At 67.2% G+C, this 26374-nt stretch overlaps 3 protein-coding genes across 5 annotated transcripts; 1 reads left to right on the plus strand and 2 right to left on the minus strand.

Annotated features, from left to right (window-relative positions):
• Positions 1–1372: 1372 nt before the first annotated feature.
• Positions 1373–3300, minus strand: B3GALT4 (beta-1,3-galactosyltransferase 4). The gene has a single exon (XM_062600993.1). It carries the CDS (start codon positions 3187–3189, stop codon positions 1600–1602), a length of 1590 nt encoding a protein of 529 aa, XP_062456977.1. The 5' UTR covers positions 3190–3300; the 3' UTR covers positions 1373–1599.
• Positions 3301–3713: 413 nt separating this feature from the next.
• PFDN6 (prefoldin subunit 6) lies at positions 3714–6979 on the plus strand. Of its 2 annotated transcripts, none has more exons than XM_062600988.1 (5): positions 3714–3766; positions 6210–6281; positions 6407–6477; positions 6607–6731; positions 6828–6979. In XM_062600988.1, exons 2-5 carry the CDS (start codon positions 6218–6220, stop codon positions 6946–6948), a joined length of 381 nt encoding a protein of 126 aa, XP_062456972.1. In that variant the 5' UTR covers positions 3714–3766; positions 6210–6217; the 3' UTR covers positions 6949–6979. The 2 variants fall into 2 exon arrangements, with proteins under 2 accessions (XP_062456972.1, XP_062456971.1); XM_062600987.1 differs by having other exon boundaries at positions 3751–3766; positions 6070–6281.
• A 67-nt stretch (positions 6980–7046) lies between these two features.
• RGL2 (ral guanine nucleotide dissociation stimulator like 2) lies at positions 7047–26374 on the minus strand. 2 transcript variants are annotated; one of them, XM_062600985.1, is made up of 17 exons: positions 26300–26374; positions 23632–24535; positions 22075–22343; positions 19576–19620; positions 19134–19458; positions 15878–16093; positions 14076–14179; positions 13901–13985; positions 12896–12973; positions 12737–12811; positions 11967–11999; positions 11722–11843; positions 10749–10841; positions 10568–10628; positions 8022–8234; positions 7798–7912; positions 7047–7312 (listed from the first exon to the last, which is right to left on the minus strand). In XM_062600985.1, exons 2-17 carry the CDS (start codon positions 23758–23760, stop codon positions 7110–7112), a joined length of 2166 nt encoding a protein of 721 aa, XP_062456969.1. In that variant the 5' UTR covers positions 23761–24535; positions 26300–26374; the 3' UTR covers positions 7047–7109. The 2 variants fall into 2 exon arrangements, with proteins under 2 accessions (XP_062456969.1, XP_062456970.1); XM_062600986.1 differs by lacking the exon at positions 8022–8234.

Here is a 26374-nt window from a genome sequence, read left to right on the forward strand (position 1 = left end):
TGCAGATGATGCATAGCCCAAGTCAATGTTGCCACCAGAGCTGGTTAAGAGCAGCCAACCATCATGCATAGAGCCCCTTTGGTCTCCTTGTGAAGGCTGGTCCTTCTGGGGGGTGCAGATGATGCACAGCACACGTCCACGTTGCTACCAGAGCTGGTTGAGAGCAACCAACCATCACGCATGGAGCCTCCTTGGTCTCCTTGCGTCAAGGCCGGTCCTTTGGGGAGGTGCAGATGATGCATGGCCTAGGTCCACGTGACTACGAGAGATGGTTGAGAGCAGCCAACCATCACGCATGGAGCCTCCTTGGTCTCATCCATCGAGGCTGGTCCTTTGGGGAGGTGCAGATGATGCAGGTCCAGGTCCGCATTCCCACTAGAGCTGGTTAAGAGGAGCCAACCATCACGCATGGAGCCTCCTTGGTCTCCTTGCGTCAAGGCCGGTCCTTCTAGGGGTGCAGATGATGCATGGCCCAAGTCCACGTTGCCACCAGAGCTGGTTGAGAGGAACCAACCATCACGCATGGAGCCTCCTTGGTCTCATCCATTGAGGCTGGTCCTTTGGGGAGGTGCAGATGATGCGTGGCATAGGTCCATGTGACTACGAGAGATGGTTGAGAGCAGCCAACCGTCATGTATGGAGCCTCCTTGGTCTCCTTGAGTCAAGGCCAGTCCTTCTGGGGAGGTGCAGATGATGCATGGCCCAAGTCCATGTTGCCACCAGAGCTGGTTGAGAGCAGCCAACCGTCATGTATGGAGCCTCCTTGCTCTCATCCATCGAGGCTGGTCCTTTGGGGAGGTGCAAATGATGCAGGTCCAGGTCCGCGTTGCCACTAGAGATGGTTGAGAGCAGCCAACCATCACGCATGGAGCCTCCTTGGTCTCCTTGCGTCAAGGCAGGTTCTATCAGGGGGTGCAGATGATGCATAGCCCAAGTCAATGTTGCCACCAGAGCTGGTTAAGAGCAGCCAACCATCATGCATAGAGCCCCTTTGGTCTCCTTGTGAAGGCTGGTCCTTCTGGGGGGTGCAGATGATGCACAGCACACGTCCACATTGCCACCAGAGCTGGTTGAGAGCAACCAACCATCACGCATGGAGCCTCCTTGGTCTCCTTGCGTCAAGGCCGGTCCTTTGGGGAGGTGCAGATGATGCATGGCCTAGGTCCACGTGACTACGAGAGCTGGTTGAGAACAGCCAACCGTCATGTATGGAGCCTCCTTGGTCTCATCCATCGAGGCTGGTCCTTTGGGGAGGTGCAGATGATGCAGGTCCAGGTCCGCGTTGCCACTAGAGATGGTTAAGAGGAGCCAACCATCACGCATGGAGCCTCCTTGGTCTCCTTGCGTCAAGGCCGGTCCTTCTAGGGGTGCAGATGATGCATGGCCCAAGTCCATGTTGCCACCAGAGCTGGTTGAGAGCAGCCAATCGTCACGCATGGAGCCTCCTTGGTCTCATCCATCGAGGCTGGTCCTTTGGGGAGGTGCAGATGATGCAGGTCCAGGTCCATGTCACCACCAGAGCCAGTTGAGAGCAACCACCCATCACGTACGAAGCCTCCTCGGTCCCCTCGCGTCGAGGCCGGTCCTTTGGCGGCCCCGTCACCTCCAGAGCCACTCGAAGGCTGCCAACGCCGAACACCGCAACATGCCGAGGGCCCGTTGGAGGCCGGAGCAGGGCCGGGGACCGGCGCGGGCCAGTGCCCAGGCGCGTCGGAGCTCGCCGGGCGCGAGCCGGTGGGCGCTGAGCAGCACCTCGCCGTAGCAGCAGGCGTCCAAGGGGAAGCGGGTAGCTCCGGCCATGCGAGCCGAATGTCGGGGGGCCAAACCGGCGCGGCGGGCGCAGAGCCCGACGAAAACGTCTTCGGGAGCCACGGCGGGCATGAGGCCGGCGACTGCCAGCACGGCGCCCACGGCGTCGCCCGACAGCACGTAAGCGGTGCCGCTGCAGTACGGCGGGAAGGAGGCGGCCGGGTAAAGAGAGGCCGGCACGTGGTGCCGAGCGGCGACGGCGCGTTGCGGGCGCACGCGCCAATGCACCCGGCCCAGGTAGAGGCGCCGCGGGTTCCCCAAAGCGCCCAAGTGGCTCACGAGCTCCGGCACGTTGACGTAAGCGTCGTCGTCGGCTTTGAGGACGTAGCGGGCGCCGGGGCAGCGGGTCGCAGCCCAGCGCAGCAGCAGCAGCGTCTTGCGGGTGAGGTTGCGGTAGGTGTCGGCGAAAGGGCCCTGCAGCAGGTCGCCGTGGAGCAGAGCCTCGGCGGCGAGCGCCGCCCGCTCCGCCGCCGCCGCCGGCACCCCCAGAGCGAAGAGGGTGCGAGCGGCCCCCGGCGCCGCCGCCGCCCCCCACGTCTCCCGCACCGCCTGCCGTTGCGCCGCGTGGCTCGGCGCGCTGGCCACCAGCAGCAGCAGGAAGGGCGGCGGGTGGCCGCAGGCGGCCGGCGCCGCCAGGGAGCCGCCGCCGCTCGCCGGGCCCCCGGCACCGTTTGCAACGCCCACGATGTTTGCACTGTTTGCAACGCCCGCGACGTTTGCAACGCCCGCGCCGTTTGCAATGCTTGCACTGTTTGCACCGTTTGCAATGCCCACACCGTTTGCAATGCCCTTGCCGTTTGCACCGTTTGCAATGCCCACGACGTTTGCAACGCCCAAGACATTTGCAAAGTCGGCACCGTTTGCACCGCTTGCACCGTTTGCAACGCTTGCACCGTTTGCAACACCTGCGCCATTTGCACCGTTTGCAACACCCACGGCGTTTGCAAAGTCGGCACCGTTTGCAACGCCCGCGCCGTTTGCAACGCCCACGTTTGCGCCGTTTGCAATGCCCACGACGTTTGCAACGCCCGCGCCGTTTGCAACGCCCACGTTTGCACCGTTTGCAATGCCCATGCCGTTTGCAAAGACTGCATCGTTTGCAAGGCCCGCGCCGTTAGCAAACCCTGCGCCGTTTGCAAAGCCTGCACCATCCACAACGTTTGCAAAGCCCGCGCCGCCTGCAATGCCTGTATCGTACGCAAAGCCCTCAGCGCCGTCCCCGGGAGGCCCGGCCCAGTCGAGCCAGGCCGCCAGCGCCGCCGCCAGCAGCTCCTCGCCCGCCCCGCTGCCGCCCAGCACCAGCAGCAGCAGCAGCAGCAGCGCCAGCACCGCGCAGCGCCCCACCGCCGCCCGCCGCCTCGGACACCGCCGGCAGCCCATGCCCGCCCCGGCCGCTTACCGGGCGCCGTGCAAAACCTGCGCAAGCGCCCGGAGAGGCCCGTGTGACTGCCGAGCGATCACATGCAGGGCCCGTGCAAGGCTCGTGCAAAGGCCGTGCAAGGCCCGTGCAGAGGTTGCACGAGGCCTGTACAAGGTCCATGCAAAGGCCAGTGCAAAGCCCCTGCAAAAGCCGCGCAAAAGCTGCGCAAAGGCCAATGCAAGGTCGTGCAAAAGCCGGTGGGAGGTGGTGGAAAGGCTGGTGCAAAAGCCGTGCAAAGGCCGATGCAAGGTCGTGCAAAGGCCGGTGCAAAGTCCGTGCAGCGCCCGTGCAAAGTCCGTGCAACGCCCGGTGCAAAGGCCGGTGCAAAGTCCGTGCAACGCCCGTGCAAAGTCCGTGCAACGCCCGGTGCAAAGGCCGGCGCGGGCGGGCGCGGGAGGGGCCGCAGCGCGCACGCGCGGGCGCGCAGGGGGCGTGGCCACGCCCGGCGGCGGCGGCGGCGTCACGTGGGGCGTCACGTGGGGCGACGCGCAGGAGGAGGAGGGGGCGGGGCCGGGGCCGCGCTGCGCGCGAGGAGAGGTGGGAGCTGCGCGGGGCGGGGGGGGCTGAGGGGACCCTGAGGGGGTCCGGGGGGCGTGTGGGGCCCTGGGGGGGCCCGGGGGGGCTCTATGGGGGTCCTGGGGGGGCGTGTGGGGCGCTATGAGGACCCGAGGGGGCTCTGTAAGGGTCCTGGGGGCGTGTGGGGCCCTATGGAGGTCCGGGGGGGGGGGCTGAGGGGGCACTATAGGGGGCCGCGGGGGGTGTGTGGGGCCCTGTGGGGGCCTGGGGGGGGGCTGAGGGGGCTCTATGGGGGGCCGCGGGGGGTGTGTGGGACCCTGTGGGGGTCCGAGGGGGCTGAGGGGGCTCTATAGGGGTCCTGGGGGCGTATGGGGACCCGAGGGGGCCCTGTGGGGGTCCGGGGGGGCTGAGGGGGCTCTATAGGGGTCCTGGGGGCGTATGGGGCCCTGTGGGGTTCCGGGGGGGGGGGCTGAGGGGGCTCTGTGGGGATCCTGGGGGGCGTATGGGGCCCTATGGGGGTCCGGGGGGTCCTATGGGGCGCCAGGGGGGGGCTAAGGGGGCTCTATCGGGGTCCTGGGGGCATGTGGGGCCCTATGGGTGCCCCGGGGGGGCTAGCGGGACTCTATGAGGATCCTGGGTGGTGTGTGGGGCCCTATGGGGGTCCGGAGAGGGCTTTAGGGGCTCCATAATGGTCTAGGGGGCATGTGGGGCTTTAGGGGGTCCATAAGGGGTCCGGAGGGAGGGCGTGTGGGGCCCTATGGGGTTTCGGGGGGGCTGAAGGGGGCCTATGGGGATCCGGAGGGGGCTTTAGGGGCTCTATAGGGGTATGGGGGGCATGTGGGGCTCTATGGGAGTCCTGTCAGGGTCTGGTGGGGGCTGAGGGGGCTCTATAGGGGTTCTGGGGGTGTGTGGGGCTCTGTGGGGGTCCAGGGGGATGAGGGGCCCTATGGGGACCCTATAGAGGCTCTATAAGTATCTGGGGGGCTATGGAGGCTCTAGAAGGCCTTATAGCGGTCCACATAGTGTGGGAACCCTATGAGGGCCCTATAGCGGTCTGAGGGGGGGGAGTTATGGGGACTCCATAGCAGTCCCGGGGGGCTGTGGGGGCCCTATAGGGGTCCTGGGGGTGTGGTGGGCCCTATAGTGGTCCAGGGAGGGTGTGGAGGCTCTATAGGAGTCCTGGCGTGTGTGTAGCTCTATGGGAGCCCTGTAGGCATCCTGGGGGGTTGTGGGGGCTCTGTAGGGGCCCTGTAGGGATCATGGAGGTGGGGGGTCTCTGTGGGGGCTTTATAGGGGTTCTGGGGAGGTTCTGAGGATCCTATAGGGATCCGGGGGGGGGGGAGGGGGCTGTGAGGCCTCTGTAGGTGCCCTGGGGGAGGCTCAGGGGTGTCCATGGGGCTATGAGGGCTCTATGGGAGCTCTATAGGGATCTTGGGGGGGGGGGCTGTGGGGGCTCTAGAGGGGCCCTATAGGGGCCTTGTAGCAGTCCTGGAGGTTTGTGGGGGCTCAGTGAGGGTCTGGGTTGTGGGTGTTGGGGGGGGTGGGCTGTAGGGGCTCTGTGGGGGTGGGTGGGGGTCTGAGGAGGGGTCTGGGCCCTCTGAGGGCTCACGGGAGGTCTTTGGGGTGATCTGGGTGGGGGGGGGCTGTGGGAGCTCTAGGTGGCCTCTATAGGAGACTCTATAGGTCTTGAGGGAGCCCAGCGGAGCTCTTGGGGGCTCCATAGGGGCTCCTCAGGGGCTGTGGGAGTCTATGGGGCCTTGGGGAGGGGGAGGGGCTCAGTAGGGGGTTTGAGGGGAGTTCTGGGGGGCTGTGAGGTCTTGGGGGGGGCCCAACAAGGGTCCTGGCAGACCTCAGGATGTCCAGGAGGGCTGTGGGTCCTCTATAGGGGCCGTGAGGGGAGCTGTGGGGGGCTCTTGCAGGTGTCTAGAAGGTCCGTGGGGGGGTCTCTATGGGGTGCCTAGAGCTCTCTCTGGGTTTCCTGTGGGGTGCGGGGGCGTCCAGTGGGTCTGGGGGGGGGGGGTGTTTGAAACGCTCCGTGGGTTCTCTAGGGGGTGTGGAGATGTCCATGGGGGTCTGGGGGGGGTGACGAAGGCGTCTAGGGGGTGTCTGGAGGTCTCTATGGGATCTCTGTGGGGTATGGAGATGTTGGGGGGGGGGCTGTGGGATCGCTATGGGGTGTCCCGGGGGGGGGGATCTATTGGAGGGTAGAAGCATCCAAGGGGGCCTGTGGGGAGTCTACTGGGAGCCCAGCTTGACCTCCGACCTCTCTATGGGGTGAGCAGGTCCCTAAGACACGTGTAGGTATCTCAGGGGGGTTCCTATAGGGTCCGGGAGACGACCAGGGATGAGGAGGGGCCTCCATGGGCTTATTATGGGCTGCGGAGCTTGACGGCAGCGTCTCCGAGGGGGGTCTCCGCCGCCCCACGGCGACCCCCCCCCCCCACCACGTGCCGACCCCCGGCAGCTTCCAGCATGGCCGAGCAGATCCAGAAGAAGCTGCAGAACGAGCTGGAAAAATACCAGCAGCTCCAGAAAGGTACGACCGGACCCTTTCCCCAGCCCCACGGCACCCCATATGCGCCCCCCCCCCCCATTGCCCCTGTGGGGGGGACACGCGATAGGGTGACGTGCCGACCTCCCCCCCACCCCACCCCACCCCAGACCTCAGCAAGTCGGTGACGGCGCGGCAGAAGCTGGAGGCGCAGCTGACGGAGAACAACATCGTCAAGGAGGTGAGCGAGTCCGTCCCGCTGTCCCGTGTCTGTCCGTGTGTGCGTGCGTGTCCCCCCCCTGCCCCACCACCACCACAACCCTCCGCGTCCGATTTGTCACCTCCACCACCACCACCACCATCTTCCCAGGAGCTGGAGCTGCTGGATGCCACCAACACCATCTTCAAGCTCATCGGGCCCGTGCTGGTCAAGCAGGACATGGAAGAAGCCAGAGCCACCGTGAGCAAACGTCTCGACTACATCACGGGGGAGATGTGAGCGCCGGGAGCGGGCGGGAGCGGCTCCGGGCAGGAGCCCGATTCCCTCCGTTGACATCCGTCCTTCCGTCCGTCTTTCTTTCCTTCCGTCAGCAAACGCTACGAGCAGCAGATGCAGGAGCTGGAACGCCGAGCGGAGCAGCAGCGGGAAGCGTTGGCGCGGCTGCAGCAGGACTTCCAGCGGGCTCAGGGCAAGGCGGCTCTCAAGAGCTGAGCGGCGCCGAGCCGCCGCGCGGGAAAAAGAAGGGAAAAAAGAGCAAAAAAAAAAAAAAAAAAAAATCCCCAAAAAAACAACGACCGGGACGCGCCGGCACCACCTGGTAGTGTCTTTTATTGCGGTAGTGTTGCCGCGGCGAGGCCGTCGGCCGCGCCGGTTCAGAAGAGGGCCCGGGTGATCTTGCGCCCGGTGGCTTTGATTTTGGGGAAGGTGGCGCTGAGCTCGGCGGCGGCTCGAGCTGGGCGGCCGGCGGCGGTGCCGGCGGCGGCGGCCGGCGGTTGCCGCCGGGGCCGGAGGGCGAAATCCAAGCTGGCGCCGTTCATGGCGTAGAAGACGTTGGCGGAAGGCGGCAGCGGGAGCTCTGCGGGGTGATTGGGGGGGGGGGCGGGGCGTCACACGCGTGTGGCCCGTCCTGACACACGTGCGCCTGAAGGTGCGGGGACGCTCCCTGCGGCTGCACGCGCGTCACTGACATGCCAAGAACACGCTAAGACACGTCAGGAGCATGCTAGGAGGTGCCAGGAGCACGCTAAGACCGTGCAATGCGTGGTAGGGCGTGTCACACGCGTCACTGACACGCCAAGAACACGCTAAGACACGTCAGGAGCGTGCTAGGAGGTGCCAGGAGCACGCTAAGACCGTGCAATGCGTGGTAGGGCGTGTCACACCCGTCACTGACACGCCAAGAACACGCTAAGACACGTCAGGAGCATGCTAGGAGGTGCCAGGAGCACGCTAAGACCGTGCAACGCGTGGTAGGACGTCACCCGCACGCCTGCAGACATGGAGACACCCCCAGGAGCTCCCCGCGAAACCACGGGGCCGCGCCACGCGGGCGCCCATCACCTCGGCCTTCCGGCAGCAGCTGCACCAGCTGGAAGCGCGAGGCCGCCGCGCCGTCCTGCCCGTGTTTCTCCAACGCTTTGGCCACCACCGCCGGCGTCTTCTCCTGGCTGGTGACCTGCGGAGAGGCCCCCGGTGTGGGCGGGGGGGGGGGGGTGTTGGGTGCAGGGGGGGGAGGGTGGGGGGGGGGATGGGGTGAGGGCCCAGGCGTCCGGGCCGGAGCTCACCAAAATGCTCTTGTAGAGGCTGCCGTCGCGCCGCTCCGCGCGCACCCGGATGATGCGGCAGTCGGAGGGCGGCGCGGCGGCCGAGCCGCACGACGCCGAGCGCCGGTGGCCCCGGGCCGAAACGCCGGCGGGTGACGGCGACGACGGCGACGGGGACGACGGCGCCGCGCCGGCCGCCTCGTCCAGCGCCGACGTCGACGGCCACTTGACGTGCTGCGCCGGTGGGTTTTATTTACATTTGGTTGGGGGGGGGTTTGTTGGGGGGGGGGAGGGGGAGGGGACACACCGACCCTCTGCCCCACGGCGATGTGGGTCTCGGTGGGGACCACAGTGGTGATGGTGGTAACGGTGGTGGTGGTGATGTGGTGGTGGTGGTAATGGTGGTGGTGGTGGTGGTGGTTGTGACGGTGACGGTGATGGTGGTGGTAGTGAAGGTGGTGATGGTGATGGTGGTGGTGGTGACGGTGGTGGTGGTGACGGTGGTGGTGGTGACGGTGCTGATGGTGGTGGTGGTGCTGGTGGTGGTGGTCGTGGTGGTGGTCATGGTGGTGGTGATGGTGGTACTGGTGGTGGTGACGGTGGTGGTGACAGTGATGGTGGTGGTGGTGGTGGTGATGTGGTGGTGGTGATGGTAGTGATGGTGCTGGTGGTGCTGGTGGTGGTGGTGGTGATGTGGTGGTGGTGGTAGTGATGGTGCTGGTGGTGCTGGTGGTGGTGGTGGTGGTGGTGATGGTAGTGATGGTGCTGGTGGTGCTGGTGGTGGTGGTGGTGGTGCTGGTGGTCATGGTGGTGGTGATGGTGGTGGTGGTGACGGTGATGGTGATGTGGTGATGGTAGTGATGGTGGTGGTGGTGATGGTGGTGATGTGGTGGTGCTGGTGGTGCTGGTGATGGTGGTGATGTGGTGGTGATGGTGGTGGTGATGTGGTGGTGATGGTGGTGGTGGTGACGGGGGGTGGTGGTGACCGGGGTGGTGTTGGTGGTGGTCATGGTGGTGATGGTGGTGATGGTGATGGTGGTGATGGGGTGGTGATGGCGATGGTGGTGATGGTGACGGGGGGTGGTGGTGACCGGGGTGGTGTTGGTGGTGGTCATGGTGGTGGTGGTGGTGGTGGTGATGGTGGTGGTGGTGATGGGGTGGTGATGGTGACGGGGGGTGGTGGTGACCGGGGTGGTGTTGGTGGTGGTCATGGTGGTGGTGGTGGTGATGGTGGTGATGTGGTGGTGCTGGTGGTGATGGTGGTGGTGATGGTGGTGGTGATGGTGATGGTGGTGATGGTGACGGGGGGTGGTGGTGACCGGGGTGGTGTTGGTGGTGGTCATGGTGGTGGTGGTGGTGATGGTGATGGTGGTGATGGGGTGGTGATGGTGATGGTGGTGATGGTGACGGGGGGTGGTGGTGACCGGGGTGGTGTTGGTGGTGGTCATGGTGGTGGTGGTGGTGGTGGTGATGGTGGTGGTGGTGATGGGGTGGTGATGGTGACGGGGGGTGGTGGTGACCGGGGTGGTGTTGGTGGTGGTCATGGTGGTGGTGGTGGTGATGGTGGTGATGTGGTGGTGCTGGTGGTGATGGTGGTGGTGATGGTGGTGGTGATGGTGATGGTGGTGATGGTGACGGGGGGTGGTGGTGACCGGGGTGGTGTTGGTGGTGGTCATGGTGGTGGTGGTGGTGATGGTGATGGTGGTGATGGGGTGGTGATGGTGATGGTGGTGATGGTGACGGGGGGTGGTGGTGACCGGGGTGGTGTTGGTGGTGGTCATGGTGGTGGTGGTGGTGGTGGTGATGGTGGTGGTGGTGATGGGGTGGTGATGGTGATGGTGGTGATGGTGACGGGGGGTGGTGGTGACCGGGGTGGTGTTGGTGGTGGTCATGGTGGTGGTGGTGGTGGTGGTGATGGTGATGGTGGTGATGGGGTGGTGATGGTGATGGTGGTGATGGTGACGGGGGGTGGTGGTGACCGGGGTGGTGTTGGTGGTGGTCATGGTGGTGGTGGTGGTGATGGTGGTGATGTGGTGGTGCTGGTGGTGCTGGTGATGGTGGTGATGGGGTGGTGATGGTGGTGGTGATGGTGGTGGTGATGGTGATTGTGGTGATGGTGACGGGGGGTGGTGGTGACCGGGGTGGTGTTGGTGGTGGTCATGGTGGTGGTGGTGGTGGTGGTGATGGTGATGGTGGTGATGGGGTGGTGATGGTGATGGTGGTGATGGTGACGGGGGGTGGTGGTGACCGGGGTGGTGTTGGTGGTGGTCATGGTGGTGGTGGTGGTGATGGTGGTGATGTGGTGGTGCTGGTGGTGCTGGTGATGGTGGTGATGGTGGTGGTGATGGTGGTGGTGATGGTGATGGTGGTGATGGTGACGGGGGGTGGTGGTGACCGGGGTGGTGTTGGTGGTGGTCATGGTGGTGGTGGTGGTGGTGGTGATGGTGGTGATGGGGTGGTGCTGGTGATGGTGGTGATGGGGTGGTGATGGTGGTGGTGATGGTGGTGGTGATGGTGGTGGTGGTCATGGTGGTGGTGATGGTGGTCATGGTGGTGGTGGGTCTCACCTGAGCCGGGTGGGAGAGGAGCTGCTCGGCGCCCGGCGGGGTCTCGGCGGAGTCGGGGGGCCTGCGGGGACGGGCAGGGTGGTGACATGCCGTGCGTGAATGTGGGGGGGGGAGGGGACACATGGGGGTCCCCAGCCCCACGGATGTACCCCACACCCCCCTCCCCCCAGCACGCGCTCACTCCGTGCAACGCGTGACGACGAGGGTGGGTTTCGGGGGACGCGGCGCCGGCGGCGGCTCCTCCGGCGGCTCGATCTCGCAGGAGAGGCTGTGGCTGTGGACAGAGCGGGGGCACGCTAAGAACATGCTAGGAACACGCTAGGAACACGCTAGGAACACGCTGAGACCCACCAGCCCTTGCAGCACATGGTAGGACGTGCCACCCCCCCCATGCCTGAAGGTACAGACACACTCTACAGCTCCACGTACGTCACCAACATGCCAACAACATGCTAGGACATGTCAGGAACATGCTAGGACATGCCAGGAGCACGCTAAGCCCTTGCAGCTCATGGCAAGACATGCTATCCGCATGCCTGAAGGTACGGGGACACCGCTCCAGGCACTCTACGCACATCACTGACACGCCAATAACATGCTAAGACATGTCAAGAGCGTGCTAGGACATGCCAAGAGCATGCTAGGACATGCCAGGAACATGCTAGGGCCTGCCAGACCTCGCAACGCGTGGTAGGACGTGTCACCCACATGCCTGAAGGTATGGGGACACCCCCCCCCACCCCAGCGGCACCACACACGGCACTTGACACGCCAAGACCACGCTAAGACACGTCAGGAACACGCTAGGACACGCTTAGGGCCTCCAAACGGAGCCGCGTGCGTCAGCTCGTGCTCCCTGCACGCCGCGAGGTTTGAGGGCCACCCCGTCGGGCGCTCCGCACGCGTCGTCGCCACGCCAGGGTCACGCGAAAAACACGCCAGGGACACGCGCGACCGCACCAGGAACACGCCAAAAAAAAAAAAAAAAAAAAAACCACGCCAGGAACACGCACCGACCCGCCAGACCTTGCAACGGGCGGCATACCCCAAGGTATGGGGACCCCCCCCCCCCCGCCCCGAAAGCGCCGCGCCCACGCCATGAACACGCCAAGGCCACGCCATGAACACGCTAAGGACACGCCAAGGCCGCGCACCTCTGGGCGTCGGAGAGGGGCCGCAGGGCGCGGAGCCAGCGGCGGACGCGGGGCTGCGGCCGCAGGCGGTACCCGCGGCACACGGACTGCAGGAGCCCGACCTGCGCCAGCACCTCGAACTCCTGCGGGGACACCAAGGCCACCAAGGTGGGGGGGGGGGGACGACAGGGTCCCACCCCCCCCCCCCCAACCCCATGGGGATGGGGGATTTTGGAGGGGGGGGTTGAGGGGGGGGGCACACGCACCTTGCGCCGCTTCTCGAAGTTGATGTAGCCGTTCTGCAAGGGAAGGACGCGCCCGTGAGGCCACCACCCGAGGCCACCAACTGAGGCCACCAACCCAGGCCACCACCCCAGGCCACCACCCGAGGCCACCACTCGAGGCCACCGCCCGAGGCCACCAACCGAGGCCACCAACCCAGGCCACCACCCCAGTTCACCACCCGAGGCCACCACCCAAGGCCACCAACCCAGGCCACCACCCCAGGTCACCATCCAAGGCCACCACCCCAGGCCACCAACTGAGGCCACCACCTGAGACCACTAACCAAGGCCACGACCCCAGGCCACCAACCAAGGCCACCAACTGAGGCCACCACCCCAGGCCACCAAAGTCACCACCTGAGGCCACCACCCCAGGCCACCACCCCAGGCCACCACCTCAGGCAACCACCCCAGGCCACCAAAGTTACCACCTCAGGCCACCAACTGAGGCCACCAAGGCCACCACCCCAGGCCACCACCCGAGACCACCACCTGAGGCCACCACCCAAGGCCACCACCCGAGGCCATCACCTGAGACCACCAACGAAAGCCACCACCTGAGGCCACCACCCGAGGCCACCAAGGCCACCACCCGAGGCCACCAACCAAGGCCACCACCCAAGGCCACCACCCCAGGCCACCACTCGAGGCCCCCCCCCCCCCCCCCGCACCCGAGGCCAACACCCCAGGCCACCACCCGAGGCCACCGCCCGAGGCCACCGCCCGAGGCCAGCCCGGACGCCAGGTCCCACCTCCAGCTCGTCCTTCATGGCGGCGTCCAGCATCACCAGGTCGCGCAGGAAGGTGCCCAGATAGGGCACGACGCCCTGCGGGGCACGAGGTCGCCGGCTGGGCCCGTGTGGCCCGTCCCCGTGTCCCCCCCCCCCCCATCCCGTGTCCCCAGGCCTCACCACGGGGCGCTGCTCGGGGGGCCGGCGCGGCTGCCTCCGCGGGGTGCTCTCGGCGCCCGACGGCTGCGGGGGGGTCTCCTGGTGGGGGGGGGGGTGGGGACAGGTGACAGGGGACGGCATTGGGGGGGGGACGACATGGAGACTGGCCAGGGCATAGGGGACAGGGCTGGGGACAGGGGACAAGGTTGGGGACAGGGCTGGGGACCCACCAGCGCATAGGGGACACCCAGGGGACAGGGCTGGGGACAGGGGACAAGGTTGGGGACAGGGCTGGGGACCCACCAGCGCATAGGGGACACCCTGGGGACAGGGTCGGGGACAGGGGACAAGGTTGGGGACATGGATGGGGACCCACCAGCGCATAGGGGACACCCTGGGGACAGGGCTGGGGACAGGGGACAAGGTTGGGGACATGGATGGGGACCCACCAGCGCATAGGGGACACCCTGGGGACAGGGCTGGGGACAGGGGACAAGGTTGGGGACATGGATGGGGACCCACCAGCGCATAGGGGACACCCTGGGGACAGGGCTGGGGACAGGGGACAAGGTTGGGGACAGGGATGGGGACCCACCAGCACATAGGGGACACCCTGGGGACAGGGTCGGGGACAGGGGACAAGGTTGGGGACAGGGATGGGGACCCACCAGCGCATAGGGGACACCCAGGGGACAGGGGACAAGGTTGGGGACAAACCAGGGCACAGGGCTGGGGACCCACCAGTGCATAAGGGACAAAGTTGGGGACAGGGTTGGGGACCCACCAGTGCACAGGGGACACCCAGGGGAGAGGGGACAAGGTTGGGGACAGGGTTGGGGACCCACCAGCGCATAGGGGACACCAGGGTTGGGGACAGGCCAGCGCGTAGGGGACAGGGACACGTCAACGCATGGGGGGGGGGGACGAGGATGGGGACACATCAGCGTGTAGGGGACCCCCAGGGGACAGGCCAGCGCGTAGGGGACAGGGCTGGGGGGGGGGGGACAAGGGCCAAGCCGAGGCCACCTGGAAGAGCAGCCGGCGGCTGGCGCTGTAGTTATCCTGCTCGGAGCAGATGGTGCTGAGCTCCTCGTAGCTGCGCTGGGCTTCCCTGGGGAGAGGCGAGCTGAGCCGCTTTGGGGGGGGCTGGGGGTCCCCGGCACATGTCCCCCCCCCCCACCACCCCCGGTGTCCCCGGTACCGGGCGGTCTCGTGCCAGGCGCGCCGGAGACGGTGCACGGGGCTCGACCGCAGCGCCGAGACGATGGCGTGGAGCGAGGAGAAGTTGCGCAGAGCCCGGCACTCCTGGGGGGGGGGGGGACACGTGTGTGGGGCTGGGGATGTCCCCCCCCTGGGGGGCTGGGGTTGGGGACACCCCAGGGCTGGAGAAACCCTGGGGTTCGGGACAACGCTGGGGCTGGGGACATCCTCGGGGGTTGGGGGACACCTCTAGGGCTGAGGACATCACACGGGTTGGGGGACACCTCTAGGGCTGGGGACATCCTTGGGGGTTGGGGGACACCTCTAGGGCTGAGGACATCACACGGGTTGGGGGACACCTCTAGGGCTGAGGACATCACTTGGGCTGGGGGGACACCTCTAGGGCTGGGGACATCCTTGGGGGTTGGGGGACACCTCTAGGGCTGAGGACATCACACGGGTTGGGGGACACCTCTAGGGCTGGGGACATCCTCGGGGGTTGGGGGACACCTCTAGGGCTGAGGACATCACACGGGTTGGGGGACACCTCTAGGGCTGGGGACATCCTTGGGGGTTGGGGGACACCTCTAGGGCTGGGGACATCCTTTGGGCTGGGGACATCCTTGGGTTTGGGGGACACCGCTAGGGCTGAGGACACTCTTGGGGCTGGGATACCTCTGGGGCCGGGGATACCCCAGGGCCAGGGACACCCCCAGGGGCTGGGAATATCCTTGGGGTTGGGGACATCCCTAGGGTGGGGCCACCCCAAGGTTGGGAACAACCTTGGAGGTGGGGACGCTTTCATTAGGGACAGGGCCACCACCATTGGGGATGGAGCCACCTCCCTTAGGGATAAGGCCACCTCCATTAAGGGGTGGGGCCACCTCCACCGGGGATGAGACCATCTCCATTGGGATGGGGCCACCACCATTGGGGATGAGATCATCTCCATATGGGACAGGGCCACCTCCATTGAGGATGAGACCATTTCCATTGGGGATGGGGTCACCACCATTGGGGATGGGGCCACCTCCGTATGAGACAGGGCCACCTCCACTGAGGATGAGCCAATCTCCATCTGGGATGGGGCCACCATCAGTGGGGATGGGGCCACCACCACTGGGGATGAGACCATCTCCATTGGGGATGGGGGCCACCACCATTGGGGATGAGATCATCTCCATATGAGACAGGGCCACCTCCATTGAGGACGAGACCATTTCCATTGGGGATGGGGTCACCACCATTGGGGATGGGGCCACCTCCATATGAGACAGGGCCACCTCCACTGAGGATGAGCCAATCTCCATCTGGGATGGGGCCACCATCAGTGGGGATGGGGCCACCACCACTGGGGATGAGACCATCTCCATTGGGACGGGTCCACCACACTGGGGATGGGGCCACCACCACTGGGGATGAGACCATCTCCATTGGGGATGGGGGCCACCACCATTGGGGATGAGATCATCTCCATATGAGACAGGGCCACCTCCACTGAGGACGAGACCATCTCCATTGGGATGGGGCCACCACCATGGGGATGAGACCATCTCCATTGGGGACAGGGCCACCACCATTGGGGATGGATCCACCTCCATTGGGGATGAGATCATCTCCACGTGGGACAGGGCCACCTCCATTGGGGATGAGACCATCTCCTTTGGGGATGGGGCCACCTCCGCGGCGGATGAGACCATATCCATTGGGGACGAGACCATCTCCACCGGGGACGGGGCCGCCACCATTGGGGATGGAGGTCACCTCCATTGAGGGGAGGCCCACGGGCGGGTCCGGGCTCACCTCGGCCACGCGGATCCACTTCTCGAGGAGGCGGGCGCGCTGGGGGGGCCGCAGGGCCGGCCCGGCCAGGCACGAGCGCACCACGGCACCCGCCAGGCGGTTGAATTGGCGCACGGTGGCCCGCACCGTGGGGCAGGCGCCCTCGCGGCCCTTCTTGGCCCGCTGCGACCACAGCGAGCCCAGGCACTCGTAGGGCACCAGGCGCAGGAAGAGCTCCTGGGAAGGGTGGGGGGACACGGGACACCACTCGTCAGCGCCGGGCGGGTGGGGCGGGGCACACGCGCCGGGGAGGGGGACGAGGACACAGGGATGGGGATGAGCATGAGGACACGGGGAGAGGGATGAGGACATGGAGATGGGGACGTGGCTGGGGATGGGGACGTGAGGATGGGGACGAGGACACGGGGAGGGGGATGAGGACATGGAGATGGGGATGAAGACACAGGGATGGGGATGAGCATGAGGACATGGGGAGAGGCATGAGGACATGGAGATGGGGACGTGGCTGGGGATGGGGACGTGAGGATGGGGACGAGGACACGGGGAGGGGGATGAGGACATGGAGATGGGGATGAAGACACAGGGATGGGGATGAGCATGAGGACATGGGGAGAGGCATGAGGACATGGAGATAGGGACGTGGCTGGGGATGGGGACGTGAGGATGGGGATGGGGATGAGGACACGGGGAGGGGGATGAGGACATGGAGATGGGGATGAAGACACAGGGATGGGGATGAGCATGAGGACATGGGGAGAGGCATGAGGACATGGAGATGGGGACGTGGCTGGGGATGGGGACGTGAGGATGGGGATGGGGATGAGGACACGGGGAGGGGGATGAGGACATGGAGATGGGGATGAAGACACAGGGATGGGGATGAGCATGAGGACATGGGGAGAGGCATGAGGACATGGAGATGGGGACGTGGCTGGGGATGGGGACGTGAGGATGGGGATGGGGATGAGGACACGGGGAGGGGGATGAGGACATGGAGATGGGGATGAAGACACAGGGATGGGGATGAGCATGAGGACATGGGGAGAGGCATGAGGACATGGAGATGGGGTCGTGGCTGGGGATGGGGACGTGAGGATGGGGATGGGGATGAGGACACGGGGAGGGGGATGAGGACATGGAGATGGGGATGAAGACACAGGGATGGGGATGAGCATGAGGACATGGGGAGAGGCATGAGGACATGGAGATAGGGACGTGGCTGGGGATGGGGATGGGGACGAGGACATGGGGAGAGGGATGAGGACATGGAGATGGGGACGTGGCTGGGGATGGGGATGGGGACGAGGACATGGGGAGAGGGATGAGGACATGGAGATGGGGATGAAGAAACGGGGATGGGGATGAGCATGAGGACATGGGGAGAGGCATAAGGACATGGAGATGGGGACGTGGCTGGGGATGGGGATGGGGACGAGGACATGGGGAGAGGGATGAGGACATGGAGATGGGGACGTGGCTGGGGATGGGGACGTGAGGATGGGGACGAGGACATGGAGAGGGGGATGAGGACATGGAGATGGGGATGAAGACACAGGGATGGGGATGAGCATGAGGACATGGGGAGAGGCATGAGGACATGGAGATGGGGACGTGGCTGGGGATGGGGACGTGAGGATGGGGATGGGGATGAGGACACGGGGAGGGGGATGAGGACATGGAGATGGGGATGAAGACATGGGGATGGGGATGAGGACATGGAGATGGGGACGTGGCTGGGGATGGGAACGTGGGGATGGGGATGGGGATGAGGACACGGGGACGGGTATGAGGACATGGAGATGGGGACGTGGCTGGGGATGGGGACACGGGGATGGGGATGAGGACATGGAGATGGGGACGTGGCTGGGGATGGGAACGTGGGGATGGGGATGAGGACATGAGATGGGAACTGGGGACGGGGTTGGGGACGGAGATGGGGACGTGACCAGAGATGGGGACGTGGGGATGGGGATGAGGACACAGGGATGGGGACACGGTTGGGGACGTGGACACAGGTTGTAGCTGGAGATGGGGACGTGGAGATGCGGATGGGGACGTGGGGCCGGGGTTGGGGACACGGGGACGGGGCTGGGGATGTGGTGATGGGGACACGGGGATGGAGATGTGGCCAGGGCTGGGGACGTGGACATGGGGATGTAGCCGGATATGGGGACATGGAGATGGGGATGTGGATGAGGACATGGAGCTGGGGACGTGGGGACGGGGTTGGGGACGTGGGGACGGAGCTGGGGACGTGGCTGGAGATGGAGACGTGGGGATGGGGACGTGGGGACGGGGATGAGGACACGGGGATGGGGACATGGCTGGGGACGTGGACACGGGGATGGGGATGTAGCTGGAGATGGGGACGTGGAGATGGGGATGGGGACGTGGGGCCGGGGTTGGGGACGTGGCCGGCGATGGGGACGTGGGGCTGGGAGAGGGTCACGGCCGGGTGGGGGGAGTCTGGGTGGAGGATGCAGGTTGGGATTCAGGGTGGGGGTCAGGGTGAGGGTCAGGGCTGGGGGGGGGTCCGGGTGAGGGTGGGGGGGTGCATGGATGAGGGTGGGGGTCCGGGTGAGGGTCAGGGTTGGGGGGCGGTGGGGGTGTGGGTGGAGGGGTCAGGGTCAGGGTTTAGGGGTGCGGGTGGGAGTCAGAGTCGGGGGGGTGGGGTCTGGGTGGGGGTGCAGGTGTGGGTCCGGGTGGGGGTGTGGGTGCGGGTGTGGGTGGGGGTCTGGGTCAGGGTGCGGGTCCTGGTGGGGGTCCGGGTCAGGGTGTGGGTCCGGGTGGGGGTCTGGGTCAGGGTGAGGGTCTGGGTGGGGGTGGGGGTGTGGGTCCGGGTCAGGGTGGGGGTCCGGGTGGGGGTCTGAGTCAGGGTGGGGGGTGCGGGTGTGGGTCAGAGTGGGGGTCCAGGTCAGGGTGGGGGTCCGAGTGGGGGGTCTGAGTCAGGGTGGGGGGTGCGGGTGTGGGTCAGGGTGGGGGTCTGAGTCAGGGTGGGGGGTGCGGGTGTGGGTCAGGGTGGGGGTCCAGGTCAGGGTGGGGGTCTGGGTGGGGGGTCTGAGTCAGGGTGGGGGGTGCGGGTGTGGGTCAGGGTGGGGGTCCAGGTCAGGGTGGGGGTCTGGGTGGGGGGTCTGAGTCAGGGTGGGGGGTGCGGGTGTGGGTCAGGGTGGGGGTCTGGGTGTGGGTGGGGGTGCGGTTGTGGGTCAGGGTGGGGGTGCGGTTGTGGGTCAGGGTGGGGGTCCGGGCGCCCGCTCACCGCCTCCGCCCGCGTCAGCTCCTCGGCCACCTCGCGCGCCCGGAAGAGGAGGATGTCGAGGGGCTCCGCGCCCCCGTCACCGTCACCCCCGTCACCCCCGTCACCGTCACTGTCACCGTCACCGCCGTCACCGTCACCGCCGTCACCGTCACCGCTGTCACCGCCGCCGTCCCCCGGCGCCGCCCGGGCGGCCTCGAGGCGCCGCGCCGCCTCCGAGCCGGGCGCCAGCGCCGCCGCCAGCCGCCGCGCCAGCGGGGCACCCAAGGGTGCCCCGAAATCCTCGGGGTAACCCCGGAGCCAGGAGCAGAGCAGCGCCGAGAGGGCCCTGCGCCGGCCGGGGGGAGGGAGGAGGGGGGGGGGGGCGTGAGCGATGTGTGTCCCCCCCCCCCCTGCACCCTGCACCCACCCACCCTGACACCCCCACCCAAACGCCGGCGCTCACCCCTGCACCTCGGCCGCCTCCGCCGCCGCCGCCGCCTCGTCCAGGCTGCGAAGGGGCCGGGAAGGGGGGGGGGGGAGAAAAAATGGGGGGGGGATGGTTAAAGGCACGAGGGCGGCTGCCGGCACCGCGCGACGCGGCGTGCAACGCGCTGCGGCGGCGTGCAACGCGGCGTGCAACGCGGTGCAGCGTCGTGCAACATGCTGCAGCGTCGTGCAAGGTGCTGCGGCGTCGTGCAACGTGCTGCGGTGTCGTGCAACGCGGCGTGCAACGCGGTGCGGCGGCGTGCAACATGCTGCAGCGTCGTGCAAGGTGCTGCGGCGTCATGCAACGTGCTGCGGTGTCGTGCAACGCGGCGTGCAACGCGGTGCGGCGGTGTGCAACATGCTGCAGCGTCGTGCAAGGTGCTGCGGCGTCGTGCAACGCGCTGCGGCGGCGTGCAACGTGGTGTGCAAAGCGGTGCGGCGGCGTGCAACATGCTGCAGCGTCGTGCAAGGAGCTGCGGCGTCATGCAACGTGCTGCGGTGTCGTGCAACGCGGCGTGCAACGCGGTGCGGCGGCGTGCAACATGCTGCAGCGTCGTGCAAGGTGCTGCGGCGTCATGCAACGTGTTGCGGCGGCGTGCAACACGGCGTGCAATGCAGTGCGGCGGTGTGCAACATGCTGCAGCGTCGTGCAAGGAGCTGCGGCATCGTGCAACGCGCTGCGGCGTCGTGCAACGCGGCGTGCAATGCGGTGCAGCGGCGTGCAACGTGCCACGGCATCGTGCAACGCGCTGCGGTGTCGCGCAACGCGCTACGGCATCGTGCGAGCTGCTGTGGCATCGTGCAACGTGGCGTGGCATCGTGCAACGCGCTGCGGCGTCGTGCAACGCGGCGTGCAATGCGGTGCGGCGGCGTGCAACGTGCCACGGCATCGTGCAACGCGCTGCGGCGTCGCGCAACGCGCTACGGCATCGTGCGAGCTGCTGTGGCATCGTGCAACGTGGCGTGGCATCGTGCAACGTGCTACAGCGTCGTGCAACGTGCTACGGCACCGTGCAACGTGCTGCGGCGTTGTGCAATGTGCTGCAATGTCATGCAACGTGCTGCAGCGCTATGCAACATGCTACAGCACCGTGCAACGTGCTGCGGCACTGTGCAACGTTGCAGCGTTGTGCAATGCGTCGCAGTGCCGTGCAACATGCTGCGGCGCCGTGCAACGTGCTACGGCACCGTGCAACGTGCTACAGCAGCGTGCGACATGTTGCAGCGCTGTGCAACATGCTGCAACGCTGTGCAACGTGCTATGGCACTGTGCAACGTGTCGCAGCACTGTGCAACATGCTGCAAGGCCGTGCAACGTGTTGCAACGTCATGTAACGTGCTGCAGCGCCGTGCAATGTGCTACGGCACTGTGCAACGTGCTACGGCGCCGTGCAACATGCTGCAGTGTCGTGCAACATGCTATGGCACCGTGCAACGTGTCCCAGTGCCGTGCAACGTGCTACGGCACTGTGCAACATGCTGCAGTGTCGTGCAACATGCTACGGCACCGTGCAATGTGTTGCAGTGCCGTGCAACATGCTATGGCACTGTGCAACGTGTTACGGCACCGTGCAACGTGCTATGGCACCGTGCAACGTGTCCCAGAGCCGTGCAACGTGCTGCAGCACCGTGCAACGTGCTATGGCACCGTGCAACGTGTCCCAGAGCCGTGCAACGTGCTACGGCGCCGTGCAACGTGCTATGGCACCGTGCAACGTGTCCCAGTGCCGTGCAACGTGCTGCGGCGCCGTGCAACGTGCTATGGCACCGTGCAACATGCTGCAGCGCCGCGCAACATGTTGCAGCGTCGTGCAACGCATCGCAACGTCGTGTAACGTGCTGCAGCGCCGTGCAACGCGTCGCAGCGCCGTGCAACATGCTACGGCACGGTGCAACATGTCCCAGTGCCGTGCAACGTGCTACGGCGCCGTGCAACATGCTTCAGTGTCGTGCAACATGCTACGGCACCATGCAACGTGTTACGGCACCGTGCAACGTGCTACAGCACCGTGCAATGTGTCCCAGAGCCGTGCAACGTGCTGCGGCGCCGTGCAACGTGCTATGGCACCGTGCAATGTGCTACGGCACCGTGCAATGTGTCCCAGAGCCGTGCAACGTGCTGCGGCGCTGTGCAACGTGCTACGGCACCGTGCAACGTGCTGCAGCGCCGCGCAACGTGTTGCAGCGTCGTGCAACGCGTCGCAACGTCGTGTAACGTGCTGCAGCGCCGTGCAATGCGTCGCAGCGCCGTGCAATGTGCTGCAGCGCCGTGCAATGTGCTACGGCACCGTGCAACGTGCTGCAGCGTCGTGCAACGCGTCGCAACATCGTGCAACGTGCTGCAACGCCGTGCAATGTGCTACGGCACCGTGCAACGTGCTGCAGCGCCGTGCAACGCGCCGCGGTCCCCGTGCAAAGCCCCCCGCGCCCCCCGTCCCCCGTCCCCGTGCAATGCCCCCCCCCCCAGGCCCCGCACCGCTCGAGCAGCAGCCCCAGGACGTCGGCGGGCCGGGCGAAGGCGCGGTACGTGGCCAGGAACGCGGGCACGAAGGCGCCGTCGCCGCCGGCCGGCGCCTCGAGCAGGTGCCGCGCGAGGCGGCGCAGGGGGGCTGCGCGCAGGCGGCGCCCCCCGGGGGGGGCCCCGGCCCGGGCGGCGGGCGGGGGGCGCCCGAACACCGCGCCCCCCCCCGGCGCCTCTGCTTCCTCCTCTTCCTCCTCCTCCTCATCCTGCTGCTGCTCCGTGTCCTGCAGAAAATGGGGGGGGGGGGGGTCCAGCACCCACTGGGGGGGGTTACGGGGGGGGGATTTCCCCCCCCACCCCCAAAAGCTTGGAGGCCCCCCCCCCCAATCCTACGACCCCTCCCCTTGGTCCTGGGACACCCCCCCCCCATCCTGGGACCCCCCCATGGCCATGGGACCACCCCCCCCCCAATCCTGGGACCTCGCCTTGGCCTGGGACCCCCCCCCCCCCATGGCCATGGGACCCCCCTCAATCCTGGGACCCCCCCCCTTGGTCCTGGGATCCCCCCCCCCCCAATCCTGGCCATGGGACCCCCTCCCCCAAAACCTGAGACCCTCCCCCATGGCTATGCCCCCCCCCGGCTATGGGACCCCCCCTCCCATGGCCATGGGACCCCCGCCATGGCTATGGGACCCCCCCCCCCACCGATGAGATCTCCCCAGTCCTGCCCCCCCCATGGCTGTGCCCCATGGCTATGGGACCCCCCCCCCAGCTATGGGACCCCCCCTCCCATGGCCATGGGACCCCCGCCATGGCTATGGGACCCCCCCCCCCCACCGATGAGATCTCCCCAGTCCTGCCCCCCCATGGCTGTGCCCCCCCCCAGCTATGGGACCCCTCCCCCCATGGCTATGGGACCCCCCCCCAGCTATGGGACCTCCCCAGTCCTGCCCCCCTCACGGCTATGGGGCCCCCCATTCCCCCCCATGGCTATAGGTCCCCCCATGACCCACCCATGGTTATAAGGCCCCCCCAACCCCCCCAGTCCTGCCCCCCCATGGCTATGGATCCCCCCCATGGCTATGGGTCCCCCCCCAGTCCTGCCCCCCCATAGCTATGGGTCCCCCCCCATAGCTATGGGTCCCCCCCCAGTCCTGCCCCCCCATAACTATGGGTCCCCCCCCATGGCTATGGGTCCCCCCCTAGTCCTGCCCCCCCCAATAGCTATGGGTCCCCCCCCATGGCTATGGGCCCCCCCTAGTCCTGCCCCCCCCATAGCTATGGGTCCCCCCCCATGGCTATGGGTCCCCCCTAGTCCTGCCCCCCCCATAGCTATGGGTCCCCCCCCATGGCTATGGGCCCCCCCTAGTCCTGCCCCCCCCATAGCTATAGGTCCCCCCCCATGGCTATGGGTCCCCCCTAGTCCTGCCCCCCCCATAGCTATGGGTCCCCCCCCATGGCTATGGGTCCCCCCCAGTCCTGCCCCCCCCAATAGCTATGGGTCCCCCCCCATGGCTATGGGTCCCCCCCAGTCCTGCCCCCCCATAGCTATGGGTCCCCCCCCCCGCTCACCGGCGGGGCCTCGGGGCGCCGGGGGCCGAAGCCGCTCAGCACCACCGGCGCCTCCCGGCCCGGCTCCAGCTCCGGCTCCGGCTCCGGCCCGGCGCCCGCCAGCAGCGCCCGCAGCGCCCGCGGCACCATGGGCCCGGCCCCACGGCGGCCTCGGCCCCACGGCGCGATGGGTCCCACGGCGCGATGGGTCCCACGGCGGCCTCGGCCCCACGGCGGGCTCAGCCCCACGGCACGATGGGTCCCACGGTGGGATCAGCCCCACGGCACGATGGGTCCCACGGCGGCCTCGGCCCCACGGCGGGCTCGGCCCCACGGCGCGATGGGTCCCACGGTAGCCTCGGCCCCACGGCGGCCTCGGCCCCACGGCGCGATGGGTCCCACAGTGGGATCAGCACCACGGTGCGATGGGTCCCACGGTGGGCTCGGCCCCACGGCGGCCTCGGCCCCACGGCGCGATGGGTCCCACGGTGGGCTCGGCCCCACGGCGGGATCGGCCCCACGGCGCGATGGGTCCCACAGTGGGATCAGCACCACGGCGCGATGGGTCCCACGGTGGGCTCAGCCCCACGGCGGCCTCGGCCCCACGGTGGGATCGGCCCCACGGCAGGATGGGTCCCACACCGGGATCAGCCCCACGGCAGGATTGGCCCCACAGCAGGATTGGTCCCACGGCGCAATGGGTCCCACGGCAGGATCGGTCCCACGGCAGGATCAGATCCATGGCAGGATCGGCCCCATGGTGCGACGGGGCCCACGGCAGGATCAGCCCCACGGCGGGATCGGCCCCACGGCGGCCTCGGCCCCACGGCGCGATGGGTCCCACAGCAGGATCAGCCCCACAGCAGGATCGGCCCCACGGCAGGATCGGCCGCACGGTGGCCTCGGCCCCACGGCAGGATTAGCCCTACGGCAGGATCAGCCCCACAGCAGGATCAGCCCCACGGCGCGATGGGTCCCACAGCAGGATCAGCCCCACGGCAGGATCGGCCCCACGGCAGGATGGGTCCCAGGGGAGGCTCTCCCCACGGTGGGCTCAGCCCCATGGCAGGATCGGCCCCATGGCAGGATGGGTCCCAGGGGAGGCTCAGCCCCACGGCGGGCTCAGCCCCACGGCAGGATCGGCCCCACGGCAGGATGGGTCCCAGGGGAGGCTCAGCCCCACGGCGGGCTCAGCCCCATGGCAGGATCGGCCCCACGGCAGGATGGGTCCCAGGGGAGGCTCAGCCCCACAGTGGGCTCAGCCCCATGGCAGGATCGGCCCCACGGCAGGATGGGTCCCAGGGAGGCTCAGCCCCACGGTGGGCTCAGCCCCATGGCAGGATCGGCCCCACGGCAGGATGGGTCCCAGGGGAGGCTCAGCCCCACGGTGGGCTCAGCCCCACGGCAGGATCGGCCCCATGGCAGGATGGGTCCCAGGGGAGGCTCAGCCCCACGGTGGGCTCAGCCCCACGGCAGGATCGGCCCCACGGCAGGATGGGTCCCAGGGGAGGCTCAGCCCCACGGCGCAGCCATGTGTGGGGCAGCCTGGGGGGCACCAAGCAGCATCAGCCCCCGCGAGCACCCAGTGCTCCCAGTGCTCCCAGTGCCACTTCGCAGCCCCCCCAGTGCTCCCGGTGCTCCCAGTGCCACCCTGCAGCCCCCTCAGTGCTCCCAGTACCGCTCTGCAGCCCCCCCCAGTGCTCCCAGTGCCACCCTGCAGCCCTCCAGTGTTCCCAGTGCACCCAGTGCCGCTCTGCAGCCCCGCTCCCGTGCTCCCAGTGCCACCCTGCAGCCCCCTCAGTGCTCCCAGTACCGCTCTGCAGCCCCCCCAGTGCTCCCAGTGCCACCCTGCAGCCCTCCAGTGTTCCAGTGCACCCAGTGCCGCTCTGCAACCTCCCAGTGCTCCCAGTGCCACTCCGCAGCACCCCCCCCCAATGCTCCCGGTGCTCCCAGTACCGCTCTGCAGCCCCGCCCCCGTGCTCCCAGTGCCACCCTGCAGCCCCCCCAGTGCTCCCCACCCCCACGCACCCAGTTGCTCCAGTACCAGCACACCCGGGACCCCCAGTGCTCCCAGTGCTATGCACCCAGTACCCCGACCCTGTGCACCCAGTAACCCCACTCCCTGCTCCCAGTGCTCCCAGCGCTCCCAGTCTCTGCCCAGTACTTCCAGTACCCCCAGTCCCTGCTCCCAGTAACTTTAGTCCTCCCAGTAACCCCACTTCCTGCTCCCAGCTCCCAGCTCCCAGTCTCTGCCCCAGTACTTCCAGTATCCCCAGTCCCTGCTCCAGTAACTTTAGTCCTCCCGGTAACCCCACTTCCTGCTCCCAGCGCTCCCAGTCTCTGCCCCAGTACTTCCAGTATCCCCAGTCCCTGCTCCCAGTAACTTTAGTTCTCCCAGTAACCCCACTTCCTGCTCCCAGTGCTCCCAGCGCTCCCAGTCTCTGCCCCAGCACTCCTAGTACCCCCCAGTCTCTGCCTCCAGCAACCCCATTTCCTGCTCCCAGTGCTCCCAGTACCCCCGTCTCTGCCCCCAGTACTCCCAGTTCTCCCAGTCCCCCTACTCACTACCCCACTTCCTGCTCCCAGTCCTCCCAGTCCTCCCAGTTCCCCGAACCCAGTGCCCCCAAGCCTCACCCCCAGCACCCCCAGGCCCTGCTCCCAGTCCTCCCAGTGCTCCCAGTGCCCCCACCTGGGTCGGGGTCGCCTCGGTGCCCCCCTCGCGCCCGGACTCCTGGGCCCCCGCAGCGCCCGGGGCCGGTGCGGA

Source organism: Rhea pennata, unplaced genomic scaffold (genome assembly GCF_028389875.1).
Source record: "Rhea pennata isolate bPtePen1 unplaced genomic scaffold, bPtePen1.pri scaffold_182, whole genome shotgun sequence".
Lineage (NCBI taxonomy): Eukaryota > Metazoa > Chordata > Aves > Rheiformes > Rheidae > Rhea > Rhea pennata.

What these genes read in the sequence shown, in the direction of transcription:
- RGL2 (XM_062600985.1), bottom strand. Translation starts at nt 23,760, where the DNA reads ATGGTGCCGCGGGCGCTGCGGGCGCTGCTGGCGGGCGCCGGGCCGGAG. An exon ending in CTGGGGCTGCTGCTCGAGCG is followed by an intron (nt 19,621 to 22,074) that starts GTGCGGGGCCTG and finishes GCCCCTTCGCAG; the next exon opens with CCTGGACGAGGCGGCGGCGG. An exon ending in GCCTCTACAAGAGCATTTTG is followed by an intron (nt 7,913 to 8,021) that starts GTGAGCTCCGGC and finishes GCCTCTCCGCAG; the next exon opens with GTCACCAGCCAGGAGAAGAC.
- B3GALT4 (XM_062600993.1), bottom strand. Translation starts at nt 3,189, where the DNA reads ATGGGCTGCCGGCGGTGTCCGAGGCGGCGGGCGGCGGTGGGGCGCTGC.
- PFDN6 (XM_062600988.1), top strand. Translation starts at nt 6,218, where the DNA reads ATGGCCGAGCAGATCCAGAAGAAGCTGCAGAACGAGCTGGAAAAATAC. An exon ending in AGAACAACATCGTCAAGGAG is followed by an intron (nt 6,478 to 6,606) that starts GTGAGCGAGTCC and finishes CCATCTTCCCAG; the next exon opens with GAGCTGGAGCTGCTGGATGC. An exon ending in GACTACATCACGGGGGAGAT is followed by an intron (nt 6,732 to 6,827) that starts GTGAGCGCCGGG and finishes TCCTTCCGTCAG; the next exon opens with CAAACGCTACGAGCAGCAGA.